Consider the following 13165-nt stretch of genomic DNA (forward strand, 5'->3'; position numbering starts at 1 on the left):
TTTGATTGCAGGGAATATTGTGCGCGGGAGCGAGCACAAGCTGCCATTCCTTCAATAATGGGACCTGCAAAGTTGCATCGATTTTTTTATTTTTATTTATTTAATTTTTTTGTAAAAGTCTTCTTTTATTAATTTACCAGTGGTGGAAGCGAGCAGGAGTGGTGCTCCTCTACTTTTTAAATGAAGTTTTACTGTTCCTATTCTTTTATTTAAAAAAAGAAGCCGTCCTGGAATGATTTTGGTTGAAAAAAAATAAGTGTAGGAAGAAGTTGAAACTTGCACTTCAGTGCTCTTTGTCCGGGATCACGCTGCTAGAGGTACGGCATTCCTTTAAACAGCAGACGCATTTGTTTTTTTTTTTTGGTTTCATCCTTACCGGGGATTCGAACCTGGGGCCTGCTGGATCAGCTCAACCTCACATCGTGTCAAGCTATCATAGTGGCCTCCATGGGACATAGCCCATTCCAAAGCCCCATCATAGTCCTTCTCCTGGAGTAATCCACATTTTTCTTTTGCATTTAAGCAACTTAACGTGAAAATACTGCAGGCACAGCTGTATGTGGAGTTAATTGGTAGCTGGGAGACGTGGCTTTACTCTTTCGCATGCCGCTTAAGACTGGTGCGAGTGGTGGGTGATTAGAAAGGGAATGGTCCATAAAGCTGCATGCTGTGGGGGACAATGAATGGTAATGGGGGTTGTTTCAAATGAAGTTTACATTTTATTTCACTGTTTCACAGTGGTGGGGGTGGAATGGAGGAAAAGCAAGACCTCCCAGGTACAGGGCTTGCATTGTGCTTGGGAGGGGGCGTGGCAATGGGGTTTGTGTGGAGAGGGGGCGGTCGACCAGAGAACACGTTCCCCTACTTCTTTTTGTACACTTCGACCACTGTATTTTCGGCAGTAGCAGCCTGTTTTATTTAAATGTGCAACCATCAGCCTAGCTCTGATTATATCCCGGCATAAGATTTTTTTGTAATTATTGTTATTGGAGAAATTGAGAATCGCAGCAATTTTATGTGATCGTCACCTGAGGTCTGACTCAGTCCATGACCTGTAGTTATTTTCACATTTCCAACATGTTTCATTGCATGAGTGGCCTCCGATAGCACGACAAATGGCAGGACAATGAACGCGTGGTAGGCAATGCAGGTTTTCAGTGCCTTTCTGAATTGGAGGTGGGATGTTCCATGACAGAGCGTGGACGTCTGTGAATTAACAGTTTGGTGCCAAGGTAGGAGAAGCTTTTTCCTCTTTGGCCTTCTATTTGGGTTTTGGGGACACAAAGGATGTGGGCGTTAGTTGAACATAGGTTGTTGAGGGAGCATGTCGAGAAGGCTTTAAAGTCAGGAATTTAGAACCTAGACTATGCCTGCTGCACTGAAGTGGGATCTGTTGGCATCAGGCAGCCTAGAGGCCATCCGGAGCTGGGATGACGTGTTCACTGCACTTAGGCCTTCTTGTAGCAGAGTTTTCAGTATGGGGTTGACGTGGGGTTTGTCCAGACTGTAGGCACAGGACGGGACTGCCTTGCTCAATAACAAAGGAAATAAGGGTTAATGTCTCTGTCACTTCTAAGGGTGTCGAAGAAGGAAGCTTTCACAGAGATGGCATGGTGGTTGGCAAAGGCTTTTATTTTTATCAGAAGCAACCCTCACTATCGCTATCTTCTAAGAGGGGTTTCCCTGCCTCCAACTAATACTAAAAATGGGCTGTGATAATGTTCGTCGAAATCAAACTCCACAGTCCTGTGTCATAACCTTCTTCTATCCCTTACACTACAACTAAAGACTAAGTCAACAGAAAAGTTTATTATCCAGGAGAAGCATTACCTTCTCCTGGTATTTGGGTAAATGTTCTTTGGTAAAAAGGATGCCAAGGGGAGTGACTCTTCCCCTGGCTTGTGGTTCCAACAAACCTTTACACCAGTCAACATTTGGGACCAGGAGAATGCCACCCTTCTCCTCGTATTGGTTCATCACCTCCAATATAGTTTGCCCAAAAGTCAGGGGGAATACCTCCCTTCCCCTGGCCTCTTGATTAAAAAGACTTTGTTTCCTTAAATTTTCAGAAACTAGGAGAAAAACTCCCTTCTCCTGTTATTGGCAATGTCCCAAGTCCTGCTCTGGGCCTTAGTGGACTCTTCCGTGCTACTGCAACGAGGACACGTTCCTCAGATGCTAAAAATACTTGGTTTAGGGTCCCAGACCCTTCTCTGGTGGTAAGCGGGCTTGTTGCAACCACTGCAATGAGGAAGTTCGCCTCTGATGCTCAATATATTTGTGTTGGGGTACCAGACCCTTCTCTGGTGGTAAGTGGGCTTGTTGCAACCACTGCAATGAGGAAGTTCTCCTCTGATGCTCAATATATTTGTGTTGGGGTACCAGACCCTTCTCTGGTGGTCAGTGGGCTTGTTGCAACCACTGCAATGAGGAAGTTCTCCTCTGATGCTCAATATATTAGTGTTCAGGTCCCAGACCCTTCTCTGGTGGTCATTGGGCCCGTTGCAACCACTACAACGAGGAAGCTCCCCTCCGATGCACGATGCCCCCTTCCCAGTAGTTTGAATATTAGTACTGGGTCAGCAGAGAGCCTCTGGAGCCTGCCTCTTTTCCATCACTGTTTCCCCTCTGGGTCTCTCATACCTCCCATTATCTTTGTTGGGATTTCTGTATGCCACCAAGCTTCCTGGGACTGAGGCACATCTCTTTGGCTCTTAGGACTGCTTGTCTCTGCCTCTGCAGCAGCGCAGTGACTCTGCACTCTCCTGGAGTGTTCAGCTTATTCTTCCTGCATTGCAGTCGGATCTGCTCCAGCTGGTCCCACAGAGAATTCCCTCTGCACTTCGCCAGCGTCCTCTTCTCTTCTGTTTCTCCGGTCAACTGACTGGGTTAGAAACTCTGGCTCGCACCTGCTGCCTATCCCGACTGGGCTCGACAAAATCTTCAGTCCTTCTTCTCTTCTTATACAATGTTGCCAGTCGCGTCCTGGCGGATTGTCCAAGTCCTTTGATCTTGATGAATTGATCTTCATGCATCCTCGGGGCCACCGCGTACCAGTACCAGCACAGTGAGTAATCTTAACACCTCCTGTGCTTGTCTTCATCCAGGTACTTTCTATTGTGATGGTTTCGCCTACACTACAGGAATACATGGATGTACTTTCAAGAAAGTTGTTTGACATGGAGGGGGGGAGTTAGGTGACGTTGTGGTGTGACGTTGGCCAACAGGGCTATACCATAGATGATCGTCCATATCCCCAGAGGGGGAGTCACTCCCCATGAGGTCTGCCTGCATTATACCACCCCTAAGGTGACTATTGGGTAGCAGCTGCACTTCCCTAGCCTCATGGAAAAGCCCCCCCCCCCCCCTTGGGGAGAAGTGACAACATCTTGCAAATAGTCACACACTCTTTTAGTAGAGGTGATGAAGGGGAAGATTGGACCTCTCTATTTTATATGTATGGTGGTGGACCATCGCATTCTGGATCCAAAAGCACTACAGAACATTGACATAGAACTGTGTATCACCAGAGTGCCCACCGAACACAAATCTAATCCTATGGGACATCATCATTGGAATCTCTCACCTTAGAGGTTCTAGGACTCTAGCCGGCATCACCACACCATTGCGATTAGTGGGGCTACCTTGTCCCCATCCCAAACTTGACTGTTCGTATATGGTTCTAATATTGCTGGCTATATGTCACAAATGCTTGCTACTATACCTAATATGAAGTTTTTGTCGAATTGTATTGCCTGTGTGCTTTGCAAAGGTAAATACCATTTTATATGAAACTGCAGCCCAGTTTTCTGCATGTTTTTGCCCACAGGTCCCATCAGCCGTACCCAGCATAGTCAATGGTGAGAGATCATGGGAGGAGTCGTCCAAAACAACTGGAGAGCTGCAAGTTACAGAGCACTGCCCTAGTCAGAAGAAAAATGCTATAAAGTATATTTTACCACTGTAAGGTGTAATTCGGGTTTGTTCCCATTGTGCCCTGGGATATCCAAAATGGATACTGCAAACGAGTCCTAGATCCCAGAGAGAAGTCTGATTTCCATATAAACGAATTGACCATATGCAAGACATGTTGACCCACAAGTTTCATTAATACTACTGAGCGCAATCTGGCTGTGCTTGTCATAAAGTAGTGCAAGCTGCACTACATTGTTTGTCGTCCTGGATTGGCTAGGACCTTCTTGGAGACACATTTACTCAATGGCATTGTGGAGTGATGGATCAGATGCCCACATTTCCGATTAGATGTACTTGCTTGAGCAACCATTTGCCTCAGCTGAACGCTGCATTTCCCTTCCCATCTGGTCTTCTAACCTACTATGCAAACCTTTATCTCACCCGTGTCATCAAAGCCCCAATGAGATGAACCATCTTACCTGACGCTGGCAGTGTACGCTGTTTTACGTACTGCTTTTGTTTGGGTCAGTAACACAGAATGCCAGCACAAAGCTGCTAATGGATAGTTTGACGGTGTAGTCACTCCGCATGGAAACATGAGAATTATTAAATAATGGCCCCACTACGTTGAGTAAAGTGGTATTTCTGATGTACATGCCTCCATTCACTATCCAAACTATCCCACCAGCATCTTTACCAGGCCAGATGAGGTCCTCCTTCGTTTTCACCATTACTACGAAAAGCAAATGGGAAACCCTTGGCAACACTTAGTTGTCTTACTTCCTAGCACTGTAAACGCAGGTTTGAATGCAGATGCAAAACATACCTTTTGTGGAACAATTCAAGAAACAAGAGGAAATGCAGTGGGTTGTTGTGCACTGGCACCACACTGAAGCTATCAACATTTTATTTAAAGGCATTAATTTTGAAACTTTGCAAATGATGATCTACAATCATGTGTTGGCCTATATCCGTGCGTCAGGGGTTTCTGTTGATTCATGTTTCCGGGGTTGCTGTTGGTACGGGTGGGACCTGACTGATATGCAAATGGTTGTTTATCCTCTGGTAAGGCACAGTGTGCTAAAACATGCTTGTAGACCCTCCTTAGTAGGCTCCTTCTCATAGAGCAGGATATTTAGTTATGTTAATTCTCAGTAGATGGGCTACCAAATTTGGAAAGACTTGCACTTTCACCCAAATCTATTGAGGGTAATTCAGATGTGGGCCCCTTGCTCTCTATCTCTAGAAAGACAGCATAACAGCCACATGTCCTTCATGACATCCAATGAAGCATGAATGTGTGTCTAAGGACATTTCCTTGAATCAAGCCGTAAAGAGACTGTGTTCAGAGGTGTTGCTTCAAAAACCTTGTGAAAATTTGAAGGAGACACTTTTATTTGATCTATTTCACTTGGAAGGGAACAACTTGGACATTATTTGAGCAACCCAAGCTTTCAAGGGGAGACCGCCTTTCTTTTGTGTTATCAATAAATATATTGGTGTTGAAACGCTTTGTGATCCTGCCAGGCTATATGACAATCGTTTTACGCTAGTGGTGGCCACACGATCATTTAGGGCCACCACATTATTTGAAACGCGCTTCTCTGTATCCCACTTCCTTGGCACTGGGACTCCCCAAAGACCTGTGACCATTTGGCAGGGTGATTGGTTCTCGGTCCAATTTAATAAACGTAGGGTTTCAGCCCACTGTGCCATAACAGATTCCCGTTTCCTGTTTGGCTTGGCTAGCTTTGTTGCAGGCACTTGCCGCATGGAGCTGCGGGACCCGGTCTCTTCTCCTTTCCTTGGTCTCAGAATCGTTTGCTGGGCAACAGGTCCACCACTCTTCTCTAGTGGCCCTGCCGCCAGGGAAGCCTGTTGTCTTTGCATCTCTGTTCCTCTCCTGACCAGAGCCCCTTGCTTGGTCAGATCACCTCTTCTCAGCCTTCAGCTACAGGTCTTGCTTCTCCCACGCGACCGGTGGCTCTGTGGATGGCATAGCTCTGCCCCTTCAGAACATCGACTCACCTCTACGAAGCGATGACTCTCCTCCCACCATAGGAGTCTCCTCTCCATTCACAGTCCGCGTTGCACTTGAGCAAGTCATCAGAATAAAAAGAGCTCTGTCTGTCTTCTTTGATTATGGCCTCCTGATGTTGTTCAGCATTACCTGAAGCCAACAGTGTTGGTTTGGGCCCCTAACCACCTTGACCAATCAGGCCCACCACTTAAGAAGCGAGTGCACATTTGTACGTAAAGCAAGTTTATTTTACAATCGTCCGAGGAGGCGCTAGATGACCCTGGCGAGTCAAAGTAACCCAATCCTCACAGAACCACATAAGTTGACACATTATATACATTTATACAACAGTTAAAACACTCCCATATTTATTATTACAATCCACCCCCCATACATGATTGGTCAAGACCTATACAAAGAAATCCAACCTTTTCCAATCCCTCCATTCTCATTGGTAGCTGTTACCTTAACTACTATCTTCAGCTGATGTGTGGAACACCTCTTTTTAGGATTTGTCTGTGGTAGGTCATGACATCATCACACAAATAAACATTCACCTACAAACATAATTCATTAAAAGTCCCAGCTGGTCTGAGAGATCGCTTAATCTTAAATGGAATTGCACGTGTTTTGCATGGATACATCAAGTAACATGAGGAAAGGTGAATAAACAGGTTCTCTTTGAACTGATGATAACTATCTCACCCACCCCAATTGTACTGGCATCCAATAACATTCTAATCTAAATAATTGGCATTTCAACACACATGGCCCCTGGCCACATCCTGAGTAAATAATCGAAACATGAGTATCAGTCGATTTGGCCTAGAGCATAATTTCACCCCACATTTATTACTGGTCAAAAACGGATAGCCAAAACCCACTGTCAAGCTCCCATGCACTTTAAGAGATTACATATGCTTTTGGTGAAACTACCAGATCATAAAAACAATGGTGGGTTTCTTTTAATGAGCTGATCGTCCGTTAAGGTCATAGTTACTTGTTTACCCATCCTCTTGCCTCTGAAACTCTGCAAAACCAGTTTCTCAAAGTCAAGCCCTGACTGCTGTGTTTTAATCCATTTGTAAAATCGGCCACTACATGTAGATTCATGAATTCCCTATGTATGTATATAAGTGTACATGCATGTTTAATAATTGTCATATTTTCTTCACAGTGGGTTCTCTATGGCCAGTCCTCTTTCATGCATGCGCATTATGAAAAAACCCTTGTTGCCGAATCCGTAACCACTTCATAGCACACCATGTCCGAATCGTGTTTTTACATTTTGTTTGGCGGTTTTGGCATTTTATCTTTCTACGCATATGCAGATCTTATTTTTATGAACTTAAACACAAAGTAACACTTGAGTAACATATCACATTCGCATTTACCTACACGGATACATATGAAATTGGCATATCGCGCTAACTTTGCAGCGCATCCCCAGTCACAAATATGCGGCCCGCAACATGAACCCCTTATCATCATTGGGACTTTTCCTGACCACCCCAACAAGTGAATAAAGGGTCTTTGTTGGTTATAGTCCTAACAGGAGATGGCTGCCCTCTGGGTGTAAGGGATGAATTGTCCAGATTCGTCACAATTACTACCATATTTGTTGCTGTTTTCACTCTGTACAGTTATTCTTTTCACTCTTTTTTTTATCATAAACACTTGTGTACGAGAGCGATATAAATAAAATATTTCATTTAATTTAACAATAAGTGTTTTGGCTTTTATTTCCACGTTTTATCATTCCTGTATCTCTTGCATCACTTTGCCAGTTTTCCTATTTTTTTATCTACCTGATTGCGATCTCCTCTGTTTTCGGGTCTCTCTACACTTTTTGCACTCTACTTGCATTGCCTTCTGGGACTTGTGTGTCCATATTTTGTGAAAGATTATGTGCTTTTCCATGCAATGCATTGGTGTATGGTGTGCTATTAAAATCCTCACCTGTTATAGTAACATGTGGCTCCTTCCTTGATTAACTGAAGTACCAGTATGATGCAGTTAAAAAAAAATAAAACACCACCACCAGGGTATCTGGTCTTTCCATCGAAAATGTATCCATCGAATGTAAATCCATCGAAGTTAATTCATCGAAATGCTTTTCCATCGAAAAGCATATTCATTTAATGAATTTCGGTGGATTTTAGGGTTAGTGCAAGGGTTAGGGCAAGGGTTAGGATTAGTGCCCTTGGGGTTAGGGGGGAGACCCCACAAAATAACAATAATACAAGTTACAGGGAGCTGTCCAGTGCTGAAATACATTAAAGATTTCAGCACTGGACAAGGGTTAAATTTAGAAAATGGAGCTTTGTGTGGGGGGTTGGAGAGGGAGGACCTATGTGGGTAGAGGTGGGGTTTGGGGGTGAGACCACCCCCAATAAACAAAAAATATTACAAGTTACAGGGAGCTGTCCAGTGCTGAAATTCATTAAAGATTTCAGCACTGGACAAGGGTTCAATTTTGAAAATGGGGGTTGGTGTGGGGGGTTAGAGAGGGAGGACCCCTGGAAGTAGAGGAGGTTTTGGGAGGGGGAGACCCCAAGTTGCTGCTGCCAAATTTTGGTTATTTGCATGGCAGAGATCAAATGTGTAGGGCAAAAGACGGCATGCAAGCGAATGTTTGCCCTGCACATTTGCACTCTGCAGTGCCAATGAGCAAATGCTTGTGGCAGGCAGGGCTTACAATTACAATTAAATGCGGTCTGCCCTGAGAGCATGGTAGGCAGGAGTCTGCCTGCTTTATTCTTAGGGCATAAAACAAGCGAGCTGCATAGGAATCCCCAGCATTTGCGCTGGCATGAAAATGCATGCTGGGGCAAATGCTGGGGCATTTGTATAGCGGAGAGGAAGGGAGCCGGCTGAAACTTAAGTTGCATCCCTCCTCTCCACCACGCCTGTTCTGCCAAAATATTGCAATATCCCCACGTAAGAACATACTCCAGTTGACTTTAAATTAAAAATGTTGTGCCACAGTGCCAGTGCTTCGAAGGAGTCGCGCCAAACCGGCCTGTGCCGAAACAGTGGTGCCGAAAGAGGGTGTACCTGTTTCCGTACTCGGCTGATGCAATTTATCAGTATTAGGATTCCCTCTGCTGTCCAAATGGCAAAGTGCACCCACTTCAACAATAGCTACCATTTCAACAAAGAGAGCGAAACACTGTAGGACGAATGCCTCCTCACAAGCTAAAACTGAAAGTAGGTGCTGTAATTATGCTACTACACAATCTTGTGCCATCACAGGGACTTTGCAATGGAACAAGGTTGACAATTACGCATCTACAAAGACACATCATAGAGGCCTGTGTGATCGATGGAATGTAGCTACTGTTCTTATACCACGCATACCTCTCATTACATCCAATATATTTAGCCTTTTCAATTACCATTTATAAGTCACTGGGACCTAAGCCCCCTTCCTGGAAGTAATCCGTGTTAATTCCCATATTTTAGAAGGGGGACAGAAGTGACCCTATGAATTTCCGACCGATATTGACTTTCAAGATATGCTAGAACGGCTTATGTTAAGCCGGGAACAGCTAGTTTAATGTAATTGCGCAATGTGCTTCTCCAATTTCAGGAGATTTCCAAAATGGTGGAAAATTAAAAAGTTTTAATCGGCCCATTTGTTGTAGATAAAGTCCACAAACCTAGGTTTTACAGTTTTCAAAATCTGAAAATATACTGCAAGAAATGTCCACAATGGGACTGATTCAGGAAATCCTGACAAACTAAGTAAAAGGTCTTCACGTTGTTTGATAAGGAAATCCCCAGCAAATGTGCTTTATTCCCCTAGCAACATAAGTTGAATCGCCAGGAAAATTGTTTTAAGATGAAACAGTTTTTACAGAGTGTAGATTGAAAATTCTAATAAACATTCTGCCAATGTATTATTTTGCAGGATGTTTTCAACAAAGTAATTGGAAACTGTTTATGAGAGATTTACACTTAGTTTGCTGATTTAAAAATGAACAGAGCAAATTATTTTTCTGGTGGCTTATGTATTCCCACTATTTCATCAGTGAAAATTCTGAATGTTGCACAAGTAGACCATCCCAATTTCAATTTTGGCCACTTCCTACTAGAGATGTGGGCAACCCTACCACGTGTGCTTTTAGATGACCACTCCTTAAGAGATTGGTGGGTTAACCTAAATCAGATTGTTTTTAACATTCATTGTATACATCAAATTAGTACCCAGCGAAGGACAATCAGATTGTTGCAAACAATCTTATTGGCCCTCGCAGGGTCCTTACCCGGCCGACAAAGACTTACTTGCTGCGCTCTGATCAGCATGCCGGGTCCCGCAGAGTTCCTTCGCTTTCTTCAGAGGGCGCGATGGAAAGGAAGAGGGGTGTACGTGTAGTCCCTTCGCCCTGTTCCATGACGGCCACTTTCTTTGTTTTATTTTTATCTTTTCAATGGCCACATTGGAAAGGGAGAGGCGTCCCTTCTCCCCAATTCATGGCAGCCATTTTCTTTTCATTTTTTTCTGCTCGAGTCGAGAAACAGTTCAGACGCCGTTTCTCAACTCGAGTAAAAATACTATTAGTACCAAAGTACAACGTGCCGGGGTACTAATAGCAATAGAACCCTCGAAAGGTGGGCATTACTGGTCACTTTGTTTGGAATACTGTCGCCCTAGGCATTACCTGACCGGTAATGCCCCCTTCCTCGTGTTCTATTGCTTTATTAAACACCACAGCCTTTTCATTAAAAGGCATTTCAGCTTTTAGAGATGAATTCAAGTAACAGAGGGCAGGACTTCATGAAACTGGGAATGTTTTAAAACATTGTCTCAGAAGATTAGAAGTCATCCAACAATCTGATAGTGGAAGACTGGCTGATTGAAATGACTACAAAGGGGACATCCTATTTCCTCAAAGAAGATGTCCACACATTCAAGGGAATTAGAAATCCAGTCACAGCAGTGTGAGCGAATTACTAGTAGGAATTTCCCGGACTATTGTCTTCGTTGAAAGGGAGTAATCCGAACATGTTTGCCTTATTACGCTTTTAACCAAACCATACATGCAGGGCTGGTGTCGCGGACAGCCAATCCACGTTCAGACAGTAACTCATATTTAAAATGTAAACATTGCTTCTTTATAATGGATTGTATTGTCTTTGTAGCTTGTCACTTATACATTTTTAATATGGTGTTTAACACTGCATTAAATGTATGTGGCTGTCCTTCTTTGTATATTTTATCTTTGCTTTTAAACTATATGCACTAAAGGAAATCCCAAATAAAAACCATCGACATAAACAATGATGTGTGTCGCAGAATAAGTGATTTAATTTGAACTGTGCCGCAGTATAGACTACTACTAGTGGATATTGGTAGTAGTCAAAATAGAGCCATCTTATTACCTTAAGAGGAACGATGAGCACCAGTTCTGCTTTGCTGTGACAAAGAATGTTGGTGGTTTCCAGTTCTGCTCTGCCAACTGGATATGATGCACACTTTGGCACTCATTTTACAAAAAGTGCCAATTGCATGCAGGCGACCGCCAATGTTAACACTTGCATGATCTTGGGGCCCCTGCTTGCAATATGATCTGTTTTAGCAGGTGCCAAATGCAGGTGTATTCCATAGGAATCCAATTGTTTTAACGTGTATGTTAATTTCATGCAGGCGTAAAACCAAGGTGGTTTGCGTGTTGATCAGGAATGAGGAGGAAACCTATTTCCCCTATCGTCAGCCACTCTGCCTTCAAAGATTTTCTAAATGTCCTGAAGCAGTAAAAAGGATATAAAGACTGGCAAAAGCCCTTTACTGTTTCCACACCAGGGCTTTTAAATTGAGCTCCATTGTTTGACTGTGTCCAGTGCAAAGGCATGGGGTAAGATCCCCTTGAGCTGTGTATTCTCTTTAATCTCCGAGTGCTCAGTAATAATTTTCAGACTAACTCCTGCAATAATCCTGCACCTATTCTCTTACCTACAGTTCACCGTAACTAAATACTGTTCCTGGCAGACCATTACTTCCTTTTGCTGTGCCTGTACTTTATTTCAGTAGATTTGCAGGACAGATATCAATGATTACATTCTCTCCACATTTCCTCCAGCTCCACAATGCAGCGACAGTGTTGGCGGCAGACCAGCTGAAGCACCATTCCGACCACATAGTGCTGAAGGCGTTAAAGATTGCTGGCATGGAAGGAAACCTGGAGTCTGTGGCAGAATATACCTTCAAGCTAGCAGAACAAAAAGAACAACTTGTCGAGGTAGGCATTGGCTCAATGTTGTTTTGATCTTGAGTACACGTATGATCAAGTCTAAAAAGCAGACAGTCGAGCGGGAATGTTTAGATAAGAAGTTGAGTAATTTGGTCCTATCCCTTTTCATTCATGAAGATGTCTCCCCTTGATTATTCTGCATCTGAACACTGCTGCCACCTTGTAAGATTTCCGAAGCCAATGACTAAGTGAAGCAACCATTCGTCCCGCCGATGCATGTCCTTTCCCGCACATGCCTGTTAGCGCTATCCTGTGTTACATCAGGATCTTTTCTACCTACTACTTCCAAACGCTACTCTCCTTCAGTGAAAAATTGAACTTACATGCTACATGGCCATATTTTGCATGCCCAATGAGACATTTGTGGTCAGAAGGGGCAGATATGCTTTTACTTTGTGGGATCTTTATCTAGCTTCTATGTGTGCCCACTCCTTAGCAGTTTGAAGGACATTGCTTGTATCACACCTGCCAGCTTGGATTTTCTTGCAGCTCGGTGTATGGCCAATGTGCATGGGGTCAAAATGGACAATGTCCCGCCTGTCCTTTTTTGCCAATGGCATCCGTGTATTGTCAACTATCAACTTCACTGGCAAGCTGGGGATTTAGTGGTCTAGGGTAGACCTGATGGCTTCTTGACAGTGCTTCTTTACTATTTGTGTTATATGCTTTTAAAGCTGATGCCAAAACACGTTATAAATGATTAATTTAAGATTGTATATTTGCGCTTGTCTCTCTTTTAAGATTTTTCCATTTGAGAATTAAGAGAATTACTGGATAATTGTTGATTTTTAGTATGATTGTGTGTTATGGTTTCAAATGTAAACCATATAACACACCAAAAAAAATATAAAGTTATAAAAAAGAAAAGATACTTCAAATATACACCATGAAGAAAACATTGTATCTGACTTATAGAGGAAGGGAATTAACTTCTCTGGTCATGCATACTAAGATTTATTGCAGAATACAGTTTAAA

General features: G+C 43.3%; 1 protein-coding gene across 2 annotated transcripts in view; it reads left to right on the forward strand.

Annotated features, from left to right (window-relative positions):
• The window catches only part of CTNNAL1 (catenin alpha like 1), a 989054-nt gene that overhangs the window by 628796 nt on the left and 347093 nt on the right, over window positions 1-13165 (forward strand). For both annotated transcript variants that reach the window (XM_069620628.1, XM_069620627.1), the window contains exon 9: window positions 12019-12177. In XM_069620628.1, the coding sequence (XP_069476729.1) occupies window positions 12019-12177 (159 nt within the window). The remainder of the gene's footprint in view (window positions 1-12018; window positions 12178-13165) is intronic.

Source organism: Ambystoma mexicanum, chromosome 5q, assembly GCF_040938575.1.
Source record: "Ambystoma mexicanum isolate Mex_15411 chromosome 5q, UKY_AmexF1_1, whole genome shotgun sequence".
Classification (NCBI taxonomy): domain Eukaryota; kingdom Metazoa; phylum Chordata; class Amphibia; order Caudata; family Ambystomatidae; genus Ambystoma; species Ambystoma mexicanum.